The sequence below is a fragment of the Lichenostomus cassidix genome, chromosome 4A (assembly GCF_008360975.1).
Source record: "Lichenostomus cassidix isolate B80296 chromosome 4A, HeHo_3.0, whole genome shotgun sequence".
Lineage (NCBI taxonomy): Eukaryota > Metazoa > Chordata > Aves > Passeriformes > Meliphagidae > Lichenostomus > Lichenostomus cassidix.
In genome coordinates this window covers 9,867,140-9,889,330 of record NC_139485.1, presented here as the reverse complement: position 1 = coordinate 9,889,330, position 22,191 = coordinate 9,867,140, and the positions used below count along the sequence as shown (strand labels likewise).

The following is a 22,191-nucleotide window of genomic DNA, read 5'->3' as shown; positions in this document are numbered from 1 at the left end:
AGACCTTCAGGGTGACAATGGTCTTCTGCAGAGCTTGAGGAACGCCACAGCCCTGTGAGAAATTGCCTTAAAGCACAGGAATTTACTGTCTGTCATCCATGGTGCTGCAGTTGAGCTGTTTGGTAGATTGGATGTCAGAACTACTGTCCCAGAGATACCCACAGCCCTTTTGAGGCTGTTTCCCCCAGCTCTGTACTGATTTGGGTGTCGTGCAGTTGTGTTTGAGACAGTGGTGAGGCTCATCTGCTCATTCCTTGGCTGAACAATACCCCATAACTGGCATAATTCCTTACAGTATGTCAAAGACTGAGAGCTGCAGTATTTTACTGAGGGAAAGATCCACAGTGCATTGCTCTTTGCAAATTCATACTTATTTTCTGCCATAGGGATTAGCGTTTTTGTTCTCAAAACCAGAAAAAGCTTGGATACTGTTGCAGCAACATTGCTGTTTTGGACTTCCCCCTGCTATTTTTTTCCCCTCCCTTCTAAGTTTACTCAGTAGTTTTGCAGGATGCTCAGAATTTGTTGGTGTGTACAAGCAAGTTGTTAGCAGATTTAGTGATTCTTGTAAAAAGCCAGAGACAAGAATTTTTTTTATACTTCTGATAAAGTGTCAGAATATTTTCAGAGGAAAGCTTGTGTTTGCTAGCCATGTTTCCAATATGGAGGAGCTGTAATGGCAATAATGTAATCCAGATCTTTAGAAAAATATCTGTGGTTCTGCATTCATTTATACTTACGCTGATAAGACCCACACATGGCAAGATCACAGGAGGATTCTCTGCCCTGGATGATGTTTGTGTGTAAAAGAGTTTCTAACTCATAGGAATGGAAATTACAAGAGTCTTCTCATTTTCTGTTAACTCTCCAGTAAGTGAGAGAGAAAGGAAGAGAGAGACGGGGGAAAGGAAGGCTGTTCTTTGAAGTCATGGATTTGCAGGTGGTTTACTGCTCTGAGAGATTTTAGTAAGTGTTAATAGAGAAGAGACCAAGTAAGTATGGAAGTGTAATGGTGTAAATCAGATTAAATCATCTGACAGCCCCTACTACAGCTGGATTGTAATACTTTATGGCAGGGGAGCCTTCCACCAGAGTGAGCACTATGGTATTTTGACCCTCAGCTCTGATTCAGTGTCTTGAGCACATGGTTCTGTGTCTGTCCATCAAAACACTTTAGCGTGTTCTCAGATTTGTGTGCACAGTTTTAGGGTGTAGGAACATTTAGTAAAACCTTCTGTACATGCAAAGCAAGGTTAATTAAGCTGTGGTTCTTCAGGTGTGTGTGTTCCAGAGAAAGCCGAGGGCTGCCCACACTGCCACTGTCTCATGACACACCAGGGCTCTGATGAGGACTTCCAGGATCTCCTGAGTAGAGCCAAAGGGCTGCTAGTCTGGAGCTGGCATGAGGCAGTTAGCTCTTCTCTGTCACATGAAGATATGGGAAGAGCCCCACTTCTCCATCAACATTGCACATACCCCTGCAGACCACAGGGTGCTGTTGCTGGTGATTAATGAGATTGTTCTCTGCTTAGGAATGTAAGCAGCATTTCATGGAGCACAAAAAATGCATTTGCACCGTGTTAACATTTCACTATGCAGGTGGCTGAGAACAGACTTTAAACCAGTATTTAAAACTATAACAGTGTGTCCAAACCCTCTGAGATTAACATGTAATTTCAAAGTAGGTCTGCCTCTCTTGGCCTCCTGCTCCTGCTCTGAAAGGGCAGCAATCAGTTAAGAATTACCATGTAGCAATGTGACTTTTCTTTCACAATCAGGATTTTGCTGTACCATTTCCATCAATTTTGGCTTCCACATTACTCAGCTGTGCACCAGACAACTCTTTTGTTATGTGCCAATTAACCCAGCTTGATAAATAGTGATTATGCATAATTTATAAAGAATAATATTCTTGTTGTTCCCTGTAAATAAGGCTCTGGTTTAGCTGAGGGTACTGGCCTGTGAATTACTGTCAGATGTGATCATGAAGGTCCAGGAGGTTGGTAGCAAGAAGGACTCCATGGACTAAGGCAGATAGAAATTATATCGGGAACAAAAATAGATGGGGCTATGCTTTTGTAAGGGCAGTTGGGAAGTTGATGTGGCATGTCTGTAGTTTGCTCTTTCAGTGTGAATAGGTCTCTCAGTTCTAGTCCAGTTCTCACTGAATTCCATGTGAGCTTCTCTAGTGATACTGGTGGGTGCTTTATTGGATCCCTAAGGAGCATCTCCAAATAATTTCCCTGGCTGCTTAAGCCAGATTTCACAGCCATCCTCTTTCTGCTTCTACATGAATGGATCTGAAGCCTCTCAGACTGATAGGCTGACAGCAATGGGACACAAGAGTGAGAATTTCATAGCCCCATGAACTTTGAGTAGAACAGGGGAGGAGATACAGAAATGTGAAATCCAGTCCACTGGTCCAGGATGTACTTGCAGTGATGACAGTGCTTGCTGGAACACCATTGCAGAGCCTCCAGGAAAGTGTGAGGGACTGTTGCTTTGGGTACGCTGGGCTGTCTGTCAGCCAGCACCATGCTCTGCATACATAGAGCCAACTGGAAACCCTCCAGAGCTGGAGGCTGCTTGCACAGCTGCTGTTTTGGCGTTCACATCCCCTTTCTCCTTGGACAACCTTAACAGTGACCTTCACCTCCTGGTGAATGTTACCCAGCTCAGTGCTTCAGGTGTGTCGGCCACTTTGCCTCTTCTATCTCATCCTGTGTAATATATCCCCACAGGCCTATAAATGGCACCACCTCAGCAGACTCAGCTCATCTTTCATCACACTGCCAGAGCCTTGTTTTGATTTATTGCCTTTCACCACAGTGGCCCAGAATGAAGTCAACTTCTGAAATCACTTAGGGAAGGATCTGCTGAACAAGCATACATTTAATAATATGCCTCTGCCTTTTCACTTCCTCCATCCTGAGATGTTCCAGTGATATGAGAAATCCCTTCAGAGTGCTGGGGTGCTGGAGATCACTGCTGCTGATTCTCAGCTCTGAGGCACAGCATTGCCTTTAACTGCTGCTCTTTGATTCAACCCTGTGTTCTGCCTAACATCCTCAACTGCAAAATGCTGCCCTTTTCTGATGGGTGTGATTTTTTTTTCTTCGTACCACAAAGCTGTTGCTTCCCCTTAGCCTGTTGTTTAAAGTATTGTTCAGATAGATCATCTCTGAAGAAGGTAACAATAGCGACATGGGTACTCCCTGGTCTACCACAACTTGTCAAGTTCATATTAAAAGCACTTTTGAACATGTCTTTTTGTTCCAAGGCAGAGTGATTAATGGCTTGTGGAACTCTCATTACTTTGAATATACTTACAGAAGCATTCATGTTACTGTGTTTATTAGAATATGCATATTAATAGAGTATATTTTCTGCTTGTAAATAAATGGCTGATAAATTTTCTAGTGTTATAACTGAGCAATTTTTGAAAGAACAAATGTTTTCATATTTTCCTTAGACCAACACTTTTAGAAAAATTGCTTCAGAAAATAAGAGATACAGTTACAATCCAAAGTGATCACAGCAGGCAGGCATGACATAGGAGATTAAATTAAAAGCATTTCAAGTGGTGCAACAGATGGAAACAAGTTATTTCACTCGAGTGAGTGTTACATATTTGTGTTGCATGCACACTGTCCATGTTTCTGCAGAGATTAGTCACGAAACAGGAGTTGGAGTGTTGGATGTGAAGAACGCAAAGGATCGTTGTTTGCTGGGAATATATTTAGACTCTGCTGGGGAAAGCTCTGCCAGGCCCTCTGGCTCTCTCACACAGGTGTTAGCTCATCTCCCACGGTTCATGGAGCAAGGAGTGTGTGGTTATGGGTACAGAACAGGCTAAAGCTCTCGAAGGGCAGAGCTCAATGAACTGCTTTACATCCACTCGTTAAGTCTCTAACACTCTCTGAACCTGAAGGAAGCCCATGCCATAAATCTTAAGCATCCAGGATGGTGGAGCTGCAATCAGGAGCAGAGTGTTGGCATTGCACACGCTGCTGTTGGCAAGGCTTTGATCATCCTGGAGTTACTGAGCAGAAACATCTCTTTACTAGGGTCTGAAAGGCAGAAACCACTGCCTTTCCAGTTCTCTCCAGCACTGAGTTTAACTGTCTACCAAGAGAAGCCTCTTGCTGCTTCTCCTGCAAGCATCTGCTTTGGTGTCAAGACCTGCAGAGGCAGAAAGCAGTAGAGGTCACAACACAAATCCACAGCATTTAAATTTGAGTTCTACAACGGTGTTACAAAGTCTTCTTTCTCAAAGCTCTTTGTTTAAAACTGTGTGGTATGTGTTTAATGTCTTTCTTTTAAAACTAAAGGAAGTGTTTCTTGTGAGTAGCTTGTGGGGGTGATGGCATCAGAATGAAAAGTGATTTGTTGACAGTAGAAGATCCTGAATTGCCAGGACGGGCTTAATAAGAGAAAACTTGGTTATAAATTGTGCTGCCTGGTCTGAGAGCTTGAACTCCATCTTGTAATGACACAAGCAGGATAATGTGGTATTCTGAACAGCACGTACCTAAGTGTAGTCCTTAAGTACCTAACACGTTTTTTAAATCATCTTCCAAAAAAAAATCAATTGATTTTTATGGCACATATCTATCTTCTCTCACCTTTAATCCATTTTAAGCTTAAAACCCTATTTTATTTCTTTCAAACTCCAATGGTTTATACTTCAAAATGAGTCATTATTATCTGACTCATAGCTTTCCAAAAGGAAAGCTGTAATAGTACTCTGAATCAATGGTATTTTTTAAAAAAATAGTGTGTAACAAGTAAACAAAATCCTTTTATAATTTGGTCCTGATAAGAGGCTGACACTTTTCATGGAAACTGGCTAGATTGACTCCTGGGTCTCTTCCACTATCAGAAATGTGTCATAAATACAGAGATTCTGAATGGCAAGTGATTTTTCTTTTATTTTTTTAATGCAAAACATATATTATAATTTGGCAGGTTTGTGTGACAAAAGACTCATTTTGAGTTTTAACAAGGTTCTGCAGAAAAAAGAAAAAATTTTCCTTTAGCTTTGTGACCAGTAACCTGAAAACAGAGGTAGTTCAGACTCTACACCATCTTTGGTTTAGAAGTAGCTTGGGAACTAAACAGTGAGTACAAAATAGCAACATAAGCAGTATTCCCTTTTGGAAGCTGTTTAGCCTACCTGCAGTACATTCTCAGACTAGAACAGTTTTCAGAAAGTTAAGCACAGCTTTCTCAGTAAAATCAAGGTTGTGTCAGCCTGTCTTAGAGTTTGGCGCTCAAGAATGCCCCTTTTATTGGCATTTAAAATATACTAGCTGGTTTTTTAAGTACTAAAGCTTTCCTTTGCATATATATCAAACTGGCAGTTTGGGCCAGGGAGGTTTTGGTTCTGGTTTGTCTTCACCTGACTGAAGCTGAGCTAATGGACATCATGGCACGTGTGAGGCTTGGTGCTGCTGGTGTTCCCACTAGCACTGTTACAGCCTAAGTGGCTCATTTTTGTCATTGCAAGGTGGCATTTTTCATATGCTCATAAAATTCACATAAATGTTTCAGTGTGAAGAGAAGCTCCTGTGCACAACAAATTCATGTACATTGTTAGGGTTTTATTTGACTGCAGTCGTACATAGAAAAGCCAAAATATGTAAAATTTAATGAGTCAAGTATGTCATAAGTAATTGGGCACACTGAAGGAAAGCAAGGTTGTCGTGATGGGTTTGCACAGCACCCAACACTGAGGAACAGTAATTGGGATTGGGGTTCCAAAGTCATCCTGAAAAGCAGATAGGAAACAAAGGCTCCTTTAACAATGTGTGATGGAGTTGTGATAAGGTGACCAAATCTTGAGCAGGATCTTGACCAGAGAGTGTTTGGGGATCCTTGAATTTGAACATGTGTTGTGAATTGCTTTCCAGTAAATGGTTTGTAAAATATAAATGGATTAATCCTTATGCCTTTCATTTGCAATTTAATAATGTCCCCCTCCTGGTGCCTGAACATGCTGTTTTTATTTTATTTGCTCTGCTAAAAAGAAATGCAAACTGAAGGAAGTGTGTGTGTTTGAAGAAAGCATTAGATAGAATAAAGCAAGCTGAGCAGTTCTTTATAAAAATAACTAGATAAAACATTGCACTTTTATCATTGAGAAAACTGATGCCATAAATGAAGTAACAAGTAAATCATAATTTTGTTTTGTGCTCTGCTGTGAGGTTTTGCATTGGGGTTTTTTATTTGTTTTCAGAGGATTTTTTTGTGTTTGTGAGGGCTTATCCTTTTCTAGGTAGGATGAGAAGTCCTGTCATAGCCAATATCTCAGGCAGGTTTGTATCCAATTTCAAGTTGTAGCTTCCTTGGTTCCCTCCTGCCCCCAGGAACATTCACTATTAACTAATCCAGAAATAGCTGTTTTCAGAAATGCATCTTTACTCACCTGAATTTTAAGCAATATTTTCTTCGTGACAGAATTAAATGTCTTAATGAAAATGTAAAAGATGGTTTTATTGGCTATAGGTAAATGCAGTTCACTTCATTTTAAATTTTTAATATGATGGGCTTATCTTTAAAGGAAGCTCTCAAGTCTGGTTGCCTGGAGCCCCCTGAAAGTAGCTCATTCTGCATGCAGGGGCACTGCTGTGCTGATCTCCTCAGGGCTCAAGGTAGAGTTGTTGCTTTTCATTCTGTGTATTGAAATGAAAGCAAAAGCAAGCAGTAGAGGCATTGTCTGTCTCTCTAAGAGTAGGTCTGTATTCTTACTGTAAGAGGTAATGTTAATGGTAACCCTTGCTTTATTACAGCAAGGAAGTCATGGGATGGAGCCCTAGAAAATGGCAACTGCTCTGAGATAGGCTGCATATTATTCCATTATAAAGTGGTCCCATTAGTCTGTTGGCTGAAGCTGCCAGGGAGAGTTGTCTGGAGTCCAAGACAATTGGCAGAAGAAAGTGGAGGGAATAAAATTATTTCACAGCTGAGGGAAACACAGAACACAAAACTGAGGAACTGGTGTGAGCAGCATGTGATAATGCCGGCGGAGATGGAGCTCCTGCAGTGCCTTCCCTCCCAAAGAGCTGTGGGAGCATCCCTGGGGCAGGCTGACAGTGCCCCTGTGACACAGGGCAATTTTGTCAGACCTACTTTTGAAGAAATTGATATGGACAAAGTGGAATTTGCTCATAAAAAGAGTAATGAAGAAGGAAGAGTGTCAGAGGTATTGTAACCTCCAACCTCTGTCTCCAAAACCACTGGGCTGTTGCATCCAGGGCAGAAGTGCACTGGGTGCCACACCTGGGAGGATGCTGCTGACTTTTACAATTCAGTCATTAATGATATCATCCAGTGGAAATGGTGTAATACAATCCACCATTAACGTATCTGTTTTGTTGGCTTTATACATCTTTCCTTTAAACAAGCAAAATCCAAACCTACTTGTAAATGTTCTTAGTAACACTTCAGTTGTTTATAGTAAGAACTGGAAGTAAAAAAAAAATAAGGTGTCAGAGAAGTTTTGACTTTAGCTTCCAGGCAATAGACAGTAGAAATGTCAGGGCCTGTACAACCTTGTTGTGTCAGGAATACTCACAGTCACTAAAACGTAGAAAAACTGAATACCATTAGAAGGCAAAAATAAATTTTAAAAAGACATAAAGCATCTAATAACTTGTGTGAAGTGGGGCATCTTTTGAGATTCTGGCTTGCTGCCTTGCTGGGATCTTGCTTCTGCACTTGCTGGGAGTGGAAAAAAAATCTTGTCTGGTTAATCATAGCAAGTTTCAGCAGTGGGCCTGATCTGACCAGAGGGAGGATGGAAATGCAAGTAAAACAAAAGTCTAGGTTCATTGGGTTACACTGATGCTTGGGATGGCTCAGCTGCTATTCAGTACAGAAAATTAGATTTTTATTTATTTGGCTTCAGTTGCAGTTTGGTTGTTTGGTTTGGGGGGATTTTTTTGTTTTGGTTTTTTAAAGTAAATTGTGTTTACCACTGTTATCACTCTTGCTCTGAGCATTTTCCTTCCTCGGCAGGAAACACCAGTCTGTCATGGCCTGAAAGTTTCTTATCCTCTCTTGATGTGCTTGAGAATTCACAAGCTTCTGCCATACCAACACTTTCTCTCCTGGACACAATGTCATGTGGCAGCTCACTTTGAGAACAAGCCCAGTGTTAAATCTCGATTAATAAATACTCACCTTGCACCTAATGCCAAAATAATTGCTTCTCATGCTCTCCCACTGGCTAACTGCTGCTCAGGACCTCTCTCTCATTGTTGGACATTCAGACTTTTTCAGATCAGGTTATAAAGCAACTTGGTTATGGGCTGTCCTTGGAAACAGATGCGCAGCCACATAATTAAGAGCAGTTTCATACCTCAGCAAAAAATTCGCTTTTTTTCTTGGGGAATGAGGTTGCATCAAGCCTTGTCCAAATAATTTTTTAACAGCCAAAGTATGTGTTTGACCATCTGCATATTCCAAATACGGAAAAACAAACATAAATCAACTGTGATTAATTAAGGAAAAATACCAAAATTCTTACTCGAACATGAGATTGTTCTGATTGTTAATAGAAAGTACTTTGTAAAAAGAGCTTAAGGCTAAGGCTTAGTTAGCCTTTTAAATTTTTTTCTTGCAGCTCAGTGATGCTAGAATAATAGTGTAATTAAAATGACTGTAATTGCACATTTGTTTTTTGGAAAACAAGTAACAATATGACTGTGGGTTCATGGATATTCAATAGATTTTTCTGATCACAGAGGAGATTAGGTCACAAACTGTGTGAAAGTCCTAATGCTACAAAATTTCAACAGAACTGTGAGTTCAAAAATGCAAATGAACACTGAGGACCAAGATAATTGGTCTTTTAGCTTTTCCTTATAAAAACAAAGGTTTATTTGCCTTTTAAATGGGACAGTAAAACTGAATTTTGTCATCCTACAGTACATTCAGAATAGATAGTCAGGAATAATAAGCTACTGATAGAAGACAGACAGTCTGTCAAAGAGTTAACGTTTAAAATCTGCAGTGAATACAAACCTGAACCAGGGGAAATAAGAGTGGGCAGTAGTTGCATTTGTTAGAAGATATTTTTGGTGATCCTCCAGTAGGAAAAACAGTTGCAAATACCTGAAGGACCAAATCAGAAGCTCTCTCCTCCATGTGGGCAGCAGCTCTGTGTTGGCTCTGAGGTGTTACTTGGAGAAGGTCCTGCTTAGTCAGGTTGTTCACAGACTCTAGTTTTTTTCTCAGACTACTCAAGAATTGAGGATGGGCTCTTTACATTAACGAGCACAATCTGCAATGGAAATACACTTTAATTCAGTTGAGTCACAGCTCAGAAGTATTGCTCAGTCTTACACCTGATAAGAAATAATGGGTGAATCCAGGACTGTTTGAAATACTCGGGGATTTTAGGATCAGGAGACCTTTGAGAATATGTTTGTTTACATTGCAAGAAGGGATGTTTCCTAGAATACTTGTTTTTCTCTGCCGTACAAAATCTACATAAAAACTAGTAAACTAGGCCATTAATAAATATGTAAAAGAAGCTTGATCAGTGAGACTCAATGTATGTGAGGATACTCAGCTCCATTAATCCCACTTCTCTTATTATTCCCATGGAATTAGAGGGTTTTACACACCATTTAAATGATTTGGAGACTGCCAGACTTCCTAATGTCATTTTTGGTTTTCCCTTTTTTTCTACCTGTAAGTTAATGCTTTTTATTTGTTCCTTCAGCAGATAATTTTTATGGTAGCTTTTCTGCTTTATATCCTGCTGGTATATAGTTTAACAAAATGCCTTTTTAAACAGTGTATTTAATTCCTCAGTCATGCCTCTGGGAATAAATTCTTACTGTATTATAACTTCTTTTATATCTTTACTGTAATTGAGAACCTCTGCAAACTTTCCTTTCAGAAATTACCACCTCTTATTTCCTTTCTGTGTCTCAGCAGCTGTTTTTTGCTGCTGGTACCACAGCTGATCATGTCCTGTTACAGTGGCTTAAATACTTAAAGAAATTCCTTAACAGCATTTCTAGTTTTTGCATCTGGAGCTCCAGGAAGAAAATCAGATTTTCACACCTGATTGCCAATTTTAGATGTTCTCCATGATGCTGTGTCAATGAGCTGATATTGTGGAGAATCCTTTTTAAAATTACTTTAACAGTTTTTAGTGATCCTGAATGGTAGCATTGATGGTGGGAAATGTTTTGTGACAGTACTTTCAGAAGTTACAATGCTGTGCATTTCTGCATAGAAGTCATGTCTTCCTTACTGGTAATTACTTCCCCCTGCTTTTTGCAAAGTTAAATATGCAGCATTTTTGCAAAAGTGTTTAATGGGGCTGGTTGAAAATCATTAAATCCAGTTCTTGACAAGTGAAATTGTTAATGCTGAATGAACATTTTTCTGGAAAACTTTTTCATTACAAATGGGACTTGCTTATCCCAGTCCAGCAATGGTATGATTAGAAGTTCTGCTGTGCTGTGTTGTATTGCAGTTGTGCAGTCTTTTTGTGATCCAGAGCCCCAGCACCTCAAAGATCAGGCTCCCTCACTATCTCTCATGGAGATTCCCTCTATGCAAAGAACCTGGGGTCACAAGAATTTTGCACTTTTCCTACAGAGCTGAACAACAAAGAAGCTCTTTTTCCTGCAACTCCCATGAAGCTGGCCATGTTTATAAATTGAAATACTTTCGTTTTTGTCCAAAAGGGTCATTGTTCAATCTCTGTAAAGGATGGGAAATAATGAAGTATTTCCCCAGACAAGTACATGTGAAAAAAACCATCTTTGTCTGCGTTTTTATTTTTTTCTGGTACAAGATGGTTTCCTCAGGACAGCAGAATGGTTAACGACTAAAAGCCTTCCTCTTAAGGGATATCAGCTTTAGTCCCATGAAGTAACAATACCTACTCCTCATTTGTGTTGTCATATAATAAGTCACAGATTTTCCAAACTGCTTCTGAAAGATTTTAACACTCAGTAAAGAAGCCACCTTAACTTCTCACTGAAAAAGACCACAGAGTTTTCAGAGCTGTGGACTATAAGGAAATAAAGCATCCAGATGTCTTTGAATCAGATGTGAATCAAGTTTGGATACCAGGAAAAACTACACTTTAACATTCTGACTTTTAGGCAGACCTGACATTTGTCATGTAGCTCCTCACAGAGCTCTCAAGGTGCTACTCAAGGGAGGAAGGCAATGTAATCCCATTTTTACAGAATAAAGAGAGATTAATGGATTGTAACAACATAGGACAAAACACAACCGAAAAATAAATGTGTTCAGGCCAGTTTAATTGTTACAAAGTTGGTACAATTTACAGCTACACTAAAATTATTATATATTATCTCATTAATTCACTCCATCTGCTGCATCATACAGAACAATTTCAGGAATGCTTAGAAGGCTTACCTCAAATATACTTTGAAAGTTTGGTTGCATTCATTATATTTCAGATTTTTTTAACACCCTCGTCTGTCTTTCTTAGTCTGTTCACAGTTTTCCAGAGGAGTTTATGCCATCTTTGGATTCTATGACCAGATGTCCATGAACACCCTGACGTCGTTTTGCGGAGCCCTTCACACGTCCTTCATCACCCCCAGCTTCCCCACAGACGCAGATGTGCAGTTTGTCATCCAGATGCGGCCGGCGTTGAAAGGGGCCATCCTGAGTCTCTTGACCTACTACAAATGGGAAAAGTTTGTGTACCTCTATGACACAGAACGGGGTAAGCACCAGCATTTCTACTGATTCTTCTCTTTCATAGCTTGCTCTAAGTACTACCAGCGTTGGTATGTGCAGCCCAGTTTTCTTCTGGATGTAGGTAGAACGTTCTGATGGTCCTAGAAAACAAGTTTGTTCTGAAGGAGCTAAAATGACTAGATAAATGAAAAGAAGGCATCTTCATATAACTGATCATTTTTAAAGAGATTGTCTGAGAACAGTGTTAGCAGTGTAAGTATTCAAATTGGCATGCCTGATTTCCGCAGAACTGCAGACTCCAAACTTGCCAGGGTGTTTGAGTCCTTGCGAAGTAAATAGTCAACACTATGAAACAGGCTGATAAGGACGACCTTGCAGTGTGCATAACATTGCAAATCCCACACCACTTTACATAAATACACATTTCTTCTGTCACTGGACAAAAGCAATCCATGCTCAGATATGCTCTGGAGATGTCTAAGCATCAATAATGGTCTAAACATGTAGTGTGAAAGGTGCTTTAGGGCTTGGCTGGAGAAAAGATGCTCTAGATATCTCACATTCCACAGACAAATTGAGATGCATGCCAAGAATGGCCAGTTATATTTCACTATTGGAAACATACTAAAACCAGTGTTTTCACACTTAAGCCAATTGTCAACTACTAATAAGCAGAAAGTGTAGCAAATGCTGTAAAAAAGAGATACAGACATCAGAAACCATTTTCTGTGAGGAATTTTGTGGCTACTGCCTGCTTTGAGTGTACGGAATTTGCTCTGTTACAGATTTCACCTGGGTAGCATTTTTTGTATCAAACAGACGTGCCACTGCCCTTCTCATCAGCCCTATGATTTGCAGCTTTAAGAAATTCTTCAGATCAAAGAGATCTTGATAAACACAAAGAAGCTTAGATTTTGTTCCTGGCTCCCATGACAAAATTTCCTTAGGCTACTGCATATTGTTAGGATCAAGTCTTCAGTGGGTGTGCTTTTCACAGTGAAGGTTAGTAGCATCACCCAACTGAGAACCCAACTAAAACCTGAAAAAATCATATATTGAAAGAAAGTAATTTTTAGTCTGATTTAGGTGGATGCCAAGAGTTTCTAATTTTCTGAATGATTTCGAGGTGTTAAATATTTCTAGCACTGAAAAACACCAGCTGTGAGATCAAGTAGGAAAGTATGGAGAAGTTAAGAATGCCATTACATCTTAAATCTTATATCTCAAAACCACTACCCATACACCTGTCTTTCTGCCTTAGTCCACTTTTAGATGAAAGCTGCTGTGAATAAGCCATTTGTCTGAGTAAGAAAGGCTTGATGTGGCCAAATATGATGAACTTACAGCATGTGATAAAGTAAAACATCATGTGTTCAAGGACTGATGAAACTTACCATGATTCAGGGTAATAAAATTTGCTTTGGAAAGAATTTCACCAGTCATTCAAGAAATTTGGTACTTTAGACTGGAAAAATAATCCAAAACAGTGAGAGGTTCCCTAGAACTTGTCTAGATGACATGACTATCAGACTTACTGAAATAGCAATGGGAGTCAGGAGTGGGGACTTGCAGACTCAAACTTGCATTTATTTGCAGTTCTCGGTGTGTCCAGTCTTTAGGTAGACACAATCTAATCATGAGTTTATTATGATGGCTAATCCCTTTGCAACAGTTTACTCATAATCTTACAATGACTAACCAAAATCCTGGTGTGAACCTGCCATGTCTCACATGGGTGTTACACTGGCCCTGTGTTGTGTCAGCCATTCTGACAAAGTGTCAGAGCAACCAGTCTGAATTAGATGACAGTGAAGGTCACTGAAGGATTATAAAATGTAGCACAGGGCTAGAAGAAAAAGGACAGCTGTGTCTTCAGGATGGAAGAAGCATCAGTACATATAGGTAGCTTGATGATGAGCTCTGAGTTGTTTGGGGTAAATTTACATCTGTCCTTCCTCACTGCTGCTGTTTGATAACATATCTACTATCTGCTAAAATAGGGGGGGAAAATAACAGTTCATTAGCCCCACTTCCTGCTGTTTTAGTTTGCTTAATAGAAACTTGGTAGACATCCCATCAGAGTTTTAAGTCTTCCAGTATTATAGTAAATTAAGAAGTTTACTATAGGAGAGATGCAGGGCAATTCGGTACTGAGATTATGGACATTAGATTCCTTTGTTTAAGGAGTGGCAATCATGTATGACAGCACCTGAAACATTTGGAAATTCCAGTAAACTCATGAATTTCTTGTGATAGGCCTTCAAATGCCAAACAAAAAATCCTAAGAGTTTGGACAGTAATACTGGGGAATGACTGCTTGTGTCAGGCAGTGAATGGACTGTACCTGTTCCTTTGCTGAGAAATGCAAACACTAGAGCTGTCACAATTTTTAATAATTCCTGTCTTAGATACTTTACTGCTTTAGGGCACAAACACTGGAGAGAGAAGGAGGTAAGCAGTTTATTGTCAGTTCCTGAAATAAAATACCATTTAAATAGTGCCTTTCTAAGAAGATTATAATCTCACTGACAATTTGAGAAATCACTAAATATTAGACCACTCTTTCTTACGTTGAATATAATTTATGGACTAAATTGCTGTTGCAAGTAGCTTTACCGTGTTCTGCTGAAGCAAAACATTGCCATGTATTAAACATTGAATTTACTATTAATAAATACCACAGCATATTACAGATGCCATACAAAACTGAGTAAACCTTCTTGTGGTTTTTATTGAAGGCTTTTGGTTTAAGCTTAGGAAAACTGAGCCTTGTAAAATTGTTTTCTTGTTGTTCTTTGCCATCAAGTAATGTAATTTTATGGTTTCCCCCTCAGGTTTGCTCCTGCAGTGAATACAACAGATAAATCTCAAACAATAGAATAAAATTAAGATGTACAATTACATAGATAGGTGGTGAAGCTTTTAATCAGTTGACTTAGTGTGTACATTGTATATACTTACATTCTTAAGTATAAAATTGTACTTTCTTTTGCTTTGAGATGACTGCTGCAGATTGTGCTCTCAAATGTATATTTATGTGAAGGTAAAAAATTCAGTTTCTTAAAAGCTGCTAAAGCACACAGGAAGGAAAAAAAGTGAGATTCATTTATTTCACCAGCAAGAATTATGTCTTATCATTGCGAATTTCAGTGGATAAACTTACCCTTCTATGAAGAGACAGAAATTTAAGAGAAATACCAAATCACATTTCTCTCCTAATACCCGCAGGAAAAAAAACAAACCAAAACATCCTACTTTTCAGAGAGTAATGATGCTTTAGGAAATGGCTGCTGAGGGAAGAAAGGACATTATGTGGTGTGTAGAATAAATAGTCATATGTTCACTCTGTGCCACATGCTTTCAGTTCATGTGAAAAGGAAAGGCAGGGTTGATTTCTGTTTGTATTAACTCACATCAGTAAGTTGACACTGTTGGTTGCTGTGATGCGTGCAAAATATCTGATTAATTGTGTGGTGCTAACTGGCTCAGTAGGATTCTCTGCAGTAGAACTAAGACTAATTAAGATTATGTCAGGATGAGATGAGGTGAGGTTACATGCAGAAAGCTATTAAGAATTTGGGTGGAAATTGTCAGGAAAGTCACCTTTTGTATCTCATGCTGAGGATTATGTTTCATCAGAACCCTCAGGTTTATTTTCTGTCTTCAGGTTTGTTTCTTCTCTTGCTTTACTTTAAATCAGATGTTCCACTGAATTCAGTGAACTGGAGTAACACAGGTGTGAATGTGTGCAGAGGTAAACTTGTGGTTTTCATAATCATCTTACTGTTGCTTGAAAGTGTGAAGTACTTCTTGTGTAATTTAAAAAATGGTAGGGTGGATTATAGTACTGAAGCTTTTGTTTATTTAAATTATTAAACATTTCATAATGTTAAGTAACATTTTGGTTTATTTTTGCCAGAGAAACACAGTTTTGTACAGATTGTTTGCTTTCCATCTGTCAGTGTAACACAGACATTTTTTCCTAAGTTACTTTGATTTGTCATACCTGCTATGCACAAAGACACTGATTTCTGTCAGGCAGATAATTTAAACAAAACCGCACCAAGTGGTTTCTGTTATTTGCATCAAGTCTTCATCTTCTTCGGGTCACAGGAATCTCCACAGGACAGGCAAGTGGCTGACTGAGTTTGTGTAATGCCTTCCTACTCAATGGCAGCTCAGTCTGGACAGAGCTACAGGGAGATCAGATTTTTCACAGCATTGTAACCAAACCCCTCACTAAATCTGAAGTTCTTCTGTCATTTGGTTTTGATTGAGTCTATCAGTAGGTATCTAGGAAAAAAACCTTGATAAATAAGGTTATTGTTGGCTAATATTTTTTTTTCATTGGCTAGCAGTGGCTAGATGAAGACTGAGGCAGGGAAGTGTTAATCTAATGCTCCAGGTTATTTGGCTAAGTAGAGTTGAAAATATCTGCTTTAAAAGCAATTGCATCTTTAATCCTTACTGCTACAGAAAGACAAAAATTTGACCTGAATGTAATAGGTAAGGATGCAGAAGGCCTGAATATACAGGTTCAGAAAATATGACCAATCCTGTTTCTTCTAAATATAAAACCTCCTCATACTCTTCTTGCGTAAAGAAATGCCAGGTGAAAAGAGTGGGGAGAAAAAAAAAAGGTACAACTGGAAGCTTTTCAGTGATCACGTGTAAGGCATCAAATTGCCTTAAAATGGGTTCAGTACAAGGCAATGAGGTCTGATTCACTGCTTCTGCTGAAGACAAAGAACAACTCTGTTTAGTTCTGCTTTTACAAAATGAGGTTAGTTATCTATCGCTATCAAAGGACAAGACACTTCTGTGCTGCTTTCCCAGGAGAATGAGAGATTGGAGCTGATAAAAGAACTGGTATGTAGAACCAGGCTCATTATAGCTTCCACAAAATTAAATTGATGTTTTTTTTTTTTTAATAAGAGTTCCACTGAAAAATACTCATATGTAGAATGTAATTTTTTTTTTCCCAAAATGTGGGGTAAGATTAATGTTTATGGAATCTGAAAGGATTGTGCTTTAGTACTTGGTTGATTCCTAGGGATTTTAGAATGTTGGGTTCTGGTTGACTGCCTCTCTCCTGAAAAGAGGAATGAAGACTGTAAACTAACAGAATTACTGACTCTTGTTTATAAACACCATCCATCAGTAGAGAGGTGCAAAAGAACTCCTCCTTCCACATAGCTCATTTCTTAAACTCTGTATTGTCTTTCTGCATGTCAGGAAGTTTTATTTTCTTTATAATGATCATTCTTCAGTGAAGGGGAAAATGAAAATAGTGGTAGCAACTACACCAGCATTAGTAAACCCTGAATTCAGCACCTGCTGATCAATCAAATGTCAAAAGAATCAATGGCTGAGCTGTTCATTAAAATATTTATTCTTCAGAGCAGGGGAGTTGTAAAACTTATCTGAATCCCTTACATAAAGAAAAAAGGAATAAATGCTGGCTTACAGTATTCTCAGAATTAAACATGGGCTTGGTCCATTTCAAAATTACGATTCTTGTTTTCTAGCATGTTTATACCTGTTTAATTCTTCTCGGTTGCACTGTGAGGTTGATGCATTGTGTTTTGCTTACACTTTCAAAAGTATGAAAGGATTTAAAATTTTGACATTTTCTTCTCTAAATATCAGTCTGTGGTGAAGAATAAAGCAACATACAAAGCTTGTTTGGGAGCCTATAAAACACCAAAGGTGACAAAAAAGGGAGGGGTTCTGCAAACCTTGATTCTTCTGAGTTTTTTGGCTCTTTGCAGGAGTGTTTTGGACTGCAGCCCAGGATCATGGGGATGACATGCAGACAGTATCAATTGCTGGTATTTAGGTAGCTGTGTAGATGAGCTGTCTCATTCTCCTTTCCCACTTCTTTATTTAGTGGGAAATGCACAATAGGGAGTAAAATCTTGGCAAGACCTCCTGTGTCACAAGACCAGGTATCACAGGTCTCTACATTTGAAGAATTATGTGCCCCAGTAACTTCCATGTGGAAGTTTTCTTTCAGGTCAAAACAAACTTGCAGCATGGCCACAAAATGTGGCATCTTTTGCATGGCTTTGCTTGAAAGGATGTGGTGTAGGTTCAGGTTTTCTTGCTCTGCTGCAACAGAGACCACACACAGTGCAAAGATCCTTATGAAAGAAAATCCATTATTTAGCTTTAGAGAACAATCATACTTCATATACTTACATGCAATAGGAAAATTATCTGTTTCTTTCACTATCTGTCTTTTGGGAATGAGTGATTTTACCATCTTAAAAAGCCTAGAATTTGTGTTTATATGGGGTTGAAGGTCATAGATATTGCTTAGAGATGTTTGTATAAAATATAAGCAATTTACCCTCACTAGGAGGCAAACCTTGACATACTTATTTCAGGCTCATTGTTTCATTGCTTTCAAGAGTATAATATATGATCCAAAGCTCTATTCAGGAAACATATCAGGACCTTAACTGAAATATTTCAGGATTGCTTTACTGTTTGATTTTACTGCCTAAATGTGTTTGGGAGTAATCTGAGCCTGAACAGTTAAATCTAGCTTTTGATAATCACTTTCCATTTATTTCCTCTGAAATCTCTGAAGTCTCACACAGACTCCTTTTATCTTGGTCTCTGTGGCACACAGATACAGAAGAAAGCCCTTTTACTGATCCTTGCCCAAGCAAACATTGAGACCCTGTGTGGAAGAATGGATGTTGGCTGGTTTTTAGGTGGACTGAGAGCCTTAAGCATTTTCCTCCTGATCTTTCCCATTAGCTGCTATTTGTTTAGCTTACCCCTGGTAATCACTTAAACCGTTTTTCTAGCTTATGAACAAGAGGAATGAATCAACTTTGAAAGTCATCCAGCATGAGATGTATCATGCTGGCAAGATGCAGCTTAAGACCAACAGCACAGAGTTCATGGGGATATTCTGTATGGCAGCTTTGTGCCTCTTTACAAGTGTTGTGTACACACAGTGGGTTCAGTTTGGTGTTGAGATGCCCAGGCCCAATGCCTGAGCCTCCCTTGAAGCTGTTGGAACACACACTACTGTCAGCAGTGTTTCCAAGAAGAGCAGTAACTGCACATGTGCAGTGCATTTGTGTCTTGCTCCGTGGGGCCTCTCAGAATCAGAGTGTCTGCTCATTCATAAGGAAAAGGGTGTTAGGATATCCTCATATCCACACCTGCAGTGAGTGTGAATCCAGCTGTGGTTGAGAAAGTGTCAGATCTGACTTAAGTGAAATCAGGTTGTAAACTCGAGTCAGAGCATTCAGGATACAGAGTAGGAATGGGCAGGTTCAGGATAAATAATGTCTGGAAGTCTAAAGCAGGATGTGTCCACCCTTGTGGTCCTAATGAAAGCAACCAGAATCCTCAGGATTGGGAGTTGAGGATATCTTTGTAGTAAACAGGAGAACCAGCAGCATTACTACTCACCAAAGCCTTAGAGATAAGTCTGCAAATGATTGTATTTGTAAACCGAGTTGGGTAAATGCATGACTTTTAAATATTTATCAACCTTTGGTAGTCGTAACATTTAATTTTTTCATTGTGTGCACAAGTAATTTAAGTGGCAGATGCTTTTGTTCTCAGTTCATTTTATGCCTGCAACAGCAAGGCTTAAATGGTTAGAATCTCACTTTCCCAGATCTGAAACAAAGCTAAAGTTTCAACAGTTTCCAAGTGCAGGTGGAGGGGGAAGAGGCTGAAAAGATACATGAGAAGCATTATTGGCCCTTCTTCTCTGAGGCAAAGACAAGGACTTGACACAAAGCCAAGCCTTAGAGGTGATGGAGAGGCTTTGCTTGGAACCAGAGATGACAAGGTGGAATTTGTGGATCCAGGGAAGGAGATGGGACTTTTTAGACTAGAAAGGAAGGCTGTAGAAAAGAAAACCTGTATGCAAAAGGTTGAGGGTAAATTTTTTTCAAACCTATTTATTTAGTCCATCTTGCCCAACAGATCCAGGAGTTTCTGGAAAGTTTAGTTTTCTTTTTTATTATTTTGCACCTGTATATGCAGCACAGCTTTAAAAGCTGGAAGTCTTTGGTGTCTTTGGCATATGGATGCTCCAAGAAAGGCAGGCTGGCTTCACCTGGGAACTTGGGTTGATTCTGTCTGTGGAAGTAAACTTAAAGTCTGGGTAAGGAGGCTGGTGCTGTCTTCAGTGGGACTGAAGAAAGCAGCACTATTTAATACGAAATCACGATGAAGCAATTTCAGAGTGTGTACAAAAAAGAGATGTGTAACACTGCGTTAGTATGTGATCTTGACTACTTCAGTGAAGTAGCATGTTCTGGTTATCACAAGTTTTCCAAAGGAAGGACATTTTGACACCCTATTCCTCAGTGCAGTTATTTAGCATGGTAGTGTTCTTACAAGTTTGCAAATGTTATCACCTTTTGCTGGCTCTTGACTGTGTGTTTGCTTTTCCTGTGCTTCTTTCTTCACCTAGAAATCATTTTCTTAGCCTGAGTGACAGCTGCTACTGGTGGCCCCTGGTATTTATGGAACAAGGGCTGTTTCTTATTCACAATGAGGGAACAGGATCCCAACATACACTGTGAGAGACTACACACTTCTTTGAGCTTGACGTGGTGGTGAGAAGATGGTTTTCAGCCCAGGCAAATGAACCATTCACCAGGTGAAGAACTTCTGTGGAATGAGCACAGGCTGTTGAGGCTTAATGGAGCGACTATAATAGTTGCAAGTAGTAAAAAACACCAAACTCAAAGGAGATTTCTCCAGTGCTCGAGAAATATATGAGTAAAATGGAGTATCTCAACAAGTTAGTAAACCAAAGCTTCTCCTTTCACAGAGTGGCCTCAGATGCTCCAAAACAGCTTCTCAGCTGAGCAATGACATGCATGCTCTTTTCTCACTACTAAAAGGGAGACTTCATATACACTTTGAATTTCTTTTGGTACAGAACTGTATCATGCTGGGTTAATGATGAGTAAGAATTTAGCTTTTTTAAAGCCTTTGTGCTTTTGAAGTGATTTTCATTTGATGGTCTCAAACAGCAGTGAGTGAATGTTGGTATGCAAGGGGTTCCAGGCCCATTTTTCAGATGGAAGATTTGATGTACTGATCAGCAGGATAATGACCTGGCCTTCATCTGCTTACGTGTATGGAAATACCTTTGTTGGGTTGAAAGCACAGCGTGCTTTGACTTAAGAGATGTGCACAATATCATGCTGGAGGTCAATGGCCATGGTTACTAATGAAAAGCAGTTTTTCATGCTCCTGCACACGAATTCCCTTAAATTTTACCATGAATTTCCCTTTTCACCTAGAAAAATACTTGAGCCTTTGAAAAAAGTCATAATGGATTACTTAGAAGCTTTACATTTGAGGTAGTTATTTAAAGATGTTTGCCATGGGGTTAATATCAATGAATCCATTGGTTATAGCTTCAGTACTTTCATTCAACTAGGACACTTGGCCCTTTTAGATGTACTTTCTTCTTTCAGGCTTCAGAGAATTTACCCAACTAGTTTGACCACATGCCTTTTTCTTTCCAGAAAATACCAGCTGTCTTAGTAAGCATAAAGATGACTCGAGTGCTTTGTAGAAGGAGAATAAATGTGAATGCATTTGTGAAAAACCCACTCAGCTAGCAGGTGAAATGACCTCCTATTGTATTTAGGTTAAGGAGTTTTTAAAGGATTTTTCTCTCATGGAGATAGATTTTTTGCTGGTTTCTCATGGGACATTTAATATCACACCTTCTTTTTCTTTTTTTTTTTTTTAATTCTTCTTCTTGCAGTTCAGAGTAGGACAGCACTGTGAGCCTGCATTTCAGGAGGTATATAAGATATGGTAGTACAGTGGGATGAAAAATAGCTCCATAAAGTGATTAAGTGTTAATCTCTAAAGAAAAAAAGTGAAAAGTTCCTGACATGACTTTTATACTCAGTAACAAGCAATTATTCATTTCTTCAGCTCTAGATGCATAGCTTTTCCTGGCCACCTCTTCTGCTTTGATTCATGATGCAAAGAATCATCGGGAGGGAAAGGTGACCTGAGGTTTTATTCCTCCTTAGCCTGAGCTCATCGTGTTCACAGACTGTTGCTTTGCACTTATAAGTATTTCTGACTTACCTTGGTTGTCAGCAGCCCAAGGAAACAAATCAGCAGTCAATGATTTGCACAGCTTAGCAGCATTTATTCAGGGCCCCTCTTCAGTTTGTTCAACTGAACAGAGTTGTCATCTCTTACAACAGCAAAGCATCTCCTTTAATGCTGAAGTGTTTCTCCTCCACTGTTTAGGGCCACATTCCTCAGGCACTGCTCCATGATGCAGATGTGCCTTGGAGTCTGGATTTGCACCTGAAGTACATCTCTGCTCCTTCCAGTGAATGGGGTGAGGCCTAAGTGAGGTGCTTTTGCCAAGGCAGTAGCTCAGTGAGCAGTGTGGGCTGGTGCAACACACCTGAAAGGGAAGAATTTCACAAGCCAGAGCTGTGAGTGCTGGGAACAAAACTCAGG

General features: G+C 39.4%; 1 protein-coding gene across 3 annotated transcripts in view; it reads left to right on the top strand.

Annotated features, from left to right (window-relative positions):
• The window catches only part of GRIA3 (glutamate ionotropic receptor AMPA type subunit 3), a 141,830-nt gene that overhangs the window by 21,869 nt on the left and 97,770 nt on the right, over positions 1 to 22,191 (top strand). For all 3 annotated transcript variants that reach the window (XR_014852229.1, XM_085060440.1, XM_085060439.1), the window contains exon 3: positions 11,489 to 11,728. Coding sequence is in view for 2 of the 3 variants with exons in the window: in XM_085060440.1 (XP_084916566.1) it covers positions 11,489 to 11,728 (240 nt within the window). In the remaining variant the exon portion in view is untranslated. The remainder of the gene's footprint in view (positions 1 to 11,488; positions 11,729 to 22,191) is intronic.